Source organism: Malurus melanocephalus, unplaced genomic scaffold (assembly GCF_030028575.1).
Source record: "Malurus melanocephalus ecotype Western Australia unplaced genomic scaffold, MMel_1.1 scaffold_1290, whole genome shotgun sequence".
Classification (NCBI taxonomy): Eukaryota; Metazoa; Chordata; class Aves; order Passeriformes; family Maluridae; genus Malurus; species Malurus melanocephalus.
In genome coordinates, this window is record NW_026624522.1 from 50149 (window position 1) to 53897 (window position 3749).

Sequence of the window (3749 nt, forward strand, 5' to 3'; positions counted from 1 at the left end):
TTTTCTGTGATTTGGAGGATGGGGAAGAGCTTCCTCCGGGCAGAAATGATTCGGCTGCGTTGCGTTAGGGGTGAGCGGGAGCGGCTCGGTTTCGCTGCTTACAGAGAGAAAAATCTGCAAAGCTTTTCTTCCTACTCGCGCTGAACTCGAGATTTCATAATGAACCTTTGCAAACCTTTCTGGCCAGACTTTCCCCCGAAATGCTGCAATCACTGAATTCATGGAAAGGAAATTATCCTTCCTTTGAGGTGACAAAGTCCAGCCTTGCTGAAGTGTCAGGTGAAAAGGGAAACCTTTTTGCTGCAGGTTTTTTTTTTTTTTGTTGTTGTTTTTTTCTTTCTTTGAGAGAACCACAAAAGCCTGCACGGGGTGTTTTATGAGTGGAGATGTAAAACAGTGAGTGAGCACCTGCTTTGGAGCCTCGGGGCTGCTGAGGAAGCAGCATGAGATGCGCTCAGAGCATCTGCCACGGCCTCAGCCCTGATGGAGAGGTGGCTGGTCACATCTCTGTCACTATTTTGGCTATAAAACCAAAGAATTCTCCAATTCAATCTCAAATCAATGCCACAGCTTGTGTTTGTCATCAAACGAACGCAGCCGAGGTTTTCCATGCAGAGTTTGCTGTGGATCTCCCGGATAAATCTGGGAAGGAACATTTTCAACCTTTCAGGACATCCTTTAAGCTTTCCATGCTCCGGGCGGTGCCAGCCCACCCCAGAGGCTCCTTGAGAGCAAAATCCCCTTTTTTCCATCAACCAGGGGGTAACAAAATTGGGGGATTGAACCCTCCTATCCCGGCACAGATTTTGGGGTGGTTCCCTGGGGTTTTGGCCCCTCTCTGGAGAGCTTTGCGGTGTCCCAGCACCCTCAGATGACAGCCCAGGCGGGCGAGYGGCTCCAGCCCGGCGGGAGGAGTTTCACATTCACAAAATCAGCCCCGAGGGCTGGGATTTCATTCTGTGCCTGTTTTTGAGCTGCCAGGCTCGGGAGCAGAGCATTGGTGTCTCCTCTGCCTTTGTCGCTGTGCTCTGTGCTGGGGATCCCCTAAAAACAAACAAGGGAAGGATCATTCCTTAGGGTGAATTTAAAGAGTTTTCCCCCTGCCTAAAAAAAGCTCATTTTTCAATTCCATCCTCCCCCAGCAATCCAAGGATGACGATCTCAGCATCCAATTGCTCAGCTCCGACCTGCTGCAGGAATTCAAGGTAAGAAMCGCGCTCCCTTCGGGGCTCCCTCTGCTTCCCCATCCCGCGGCCGCGGTTTGCTAAGAGGGGAAACCGGCGGGACACGGGGACATTCCCTGCTGTGACACAGGGGTGTGACAGGGGGTGACACGGGGGTGACACGGGTCAAGAATGGGCGTGACACGGGTGTGACAGGGGTGTGACACGGGTGAGGAATGGGGTGGGACACGGGTGTGACACGAGTGTGACACGGGGTGAGGAATGGGTGAGACATAGCTGTGACAGGGGTGTGACTGGGGTGTGACAGGGGTGTGACACGGGCGTGACACGGCTGTTACATGGTTGTGACATGGGTGTGACACGGGTGTGACATAACTGTGACACGGGTATGGCATGTGAGTGACACTGGTGTGACACGGGTGCGATATGAGTGTGACACAGGTGAGACATGGGTGTGACATGGGTGTGATATAGGGGGTGGCACAACTATGACACGGGTGTGACACGGGTGAGGAATGGATGAGACACGGCTGTGCCACGGGTGTGACACGGCTGTGCCATGGCTGTGACACGAGTATGGCATGTGAGTGACACTGGTGTGACACACGTGTGGCATGGCCGTGACATGGGTGTGACACGGGTGTGACACGGCTGTTACAAGGTTGTGACATGGCTGTGACACGGGTGAGACACGGGTATGGCATGTGAGAGACACGGCTGTGACACAGGCGACACAGGTGACACATTGGTGACACACGGCTGGCACGCGGCTCCCCCGGCTGCTGGAGCTGTCCCCAACCCCGTCCCCTTGTCCCGCTGTCCCCAGGGCAGCCTGGGCTGCCAGGCGGTGTCGGAGATGATCTCCTTCTACATGGACGAGGTGCTGCCCAGCGCCGCCAGGAGCAGCGCGCCGCACCAGCACAGCGTGGGCGACCTGGGCAACCTCCTGCTGAGCCTCCGAGCCATGATGAGGCGCTGTGTGAGTGCGGCCGGGACCCGGGAACGGCCCCGGGATGGGCAGAGGGTGCCCGGGAGCAGGGCAGCTCCGGGGTGGGGTGGGATGGAGGAGAGAGGATGCAGAGTGCGCGGGGATGGGGTTTGTGCTCGCCAGGATTTTAGAATTTCATCGGTGATGCTGCAGGAGCCCCAGAGCCGGGCTGGAGGGAGAAAGGAGGGCAGGAGGAGGAGCTCTGCCCCTTTCCCCTGTGCTGGAGCTGCTGAAATCACGCTTGGGGTGGCCGTGAATGCATCAGCGGGGTCAGGCGGGACAAAGCCGGTCCCAGCTGAGCCGCTGTCCCCAAGGCCTGGCACAGGGACACGGGGCTGGGGACGGGCTGAGCCCGGGGCACTCCGAGCTCCTTCCATCAGGGCAACGGCTGGAATCGCTGTCCCACAGCTGGAATTGCTGTTTCAGAGCAGGAATTGCTGTCCCACAGCTGGAATTGCTGTTTCAGAGCTGGAATTGCTGTCACACAGCTGGAATAGCTGTCCCACAGCTGGAATTGCTATTCCAGAGCTGGAATTGCTGTCACACAGCTGGAATAGCTGTCCCACAGCTGGAATTGCTATTCCAGAGCTGGAATCGCTGTTCCATAGCTGGAATCGCTGTCCCACAGCTGGAATTGCTGTTTCAGAGCTGGAATTGCTGTCCCACAGCTGGAATTGCTATCACACAGCTGGAATTGCTATTCCAGAGCTGGAATCCCTGTCCCACAGCTGGAATCGCTGTCCCACAGCTGAAATTGCTATTCCAGAGCTGGAATCCCTGTCCCACAGCTGGAATTGCTATTCCAGAGCTGGAATTGCTGTTCCATAGCTGGAATAGCTGTCCCACAGCTCGAATTGCTGTCACACAGCTGGAATCGCTGTTCCACAGCTGGAACTGCTGTCCCACAGCTGGAATTGCTATTCCATAGCTGGAATCGCTGTCACACAGCTGGAATTGTTGTCCCACAGCTGGAATTGCTATTCCACAGCTGGAATCGCTGTCCCACAGCTGAAACTGCTATTTCAGAGCTGGAATCGCTGTCCCACAGCTGGAATTGTTATTCCAGAGCTGGAATCGCTGTCCCACAGCTGGAATTGCTGTCTCAGAGTCCCCTCGGCCACCCAGGGGAGGGGAAAGGGGTGGAGTAGCAGTGACAAAGGGACAGGAGGAGGGGACAGCCACCACCAGGCACCTGGGGAGGGAGGAGCCCCTGGGCTGAGGGTGACAYTCGTGTCCCTTTGCAGCACAGATTCTTCACGTGCGAGGAGAGGAGCAGGAGCATGAAACACATCAAGGAAACCTTCACCAAGGTARGGCCACGCTCAGGGGCTGGGCAGGGCATGGGGTGGGAGGAACCCTCGGCCAAGGCAGGGCTGAGATCTGCCAGCTGCGGCTTAGGGTGGAGGACAGAACCCTAAAAAGTCATAAATCCCATTAATACCTGCAGCAGAGGAATCCCAAAAAGTCTTTAATCCCATATATCCCTGAAGCAGAGGAATCCGGAGAACAGAGCCCCAAAAAGTCATTAATCCCATAAAACCTGCAGCAGAGGGATCCAGACAACAAAGCCCCAAAAA

General features: G+C 55.9%; 1 protein-coding gene across 1 annotated transcript in view; it reads left to right on the forward strand.

Annotated features, from left to right (window-relative positions):
• Positions 1-3517, forward strand: part of LOC130586769 (interleukin-10-like) — a gene marked incomplete at its 3' end in the record, with an annotated part of 18722 nt that extends 15205 nt beyond the window's left edge. The window contains exons 2-4 of the mRNA XM_057387672.1: positions 1143-1205; positions 2011-2163; positions 3417-3517. Coding sequence (XP_057243655.1) covers positions 1143-1205; positions 2011-2163; positions 3417-3517 — 317 coding nt within the window. The remainder of the gene's footprint in view (positions 1-1142; positions 1206-2010; positions 2164-3416) is intronic.
• Positions 3518-3749: the final 232 nt, after the last annotated feature.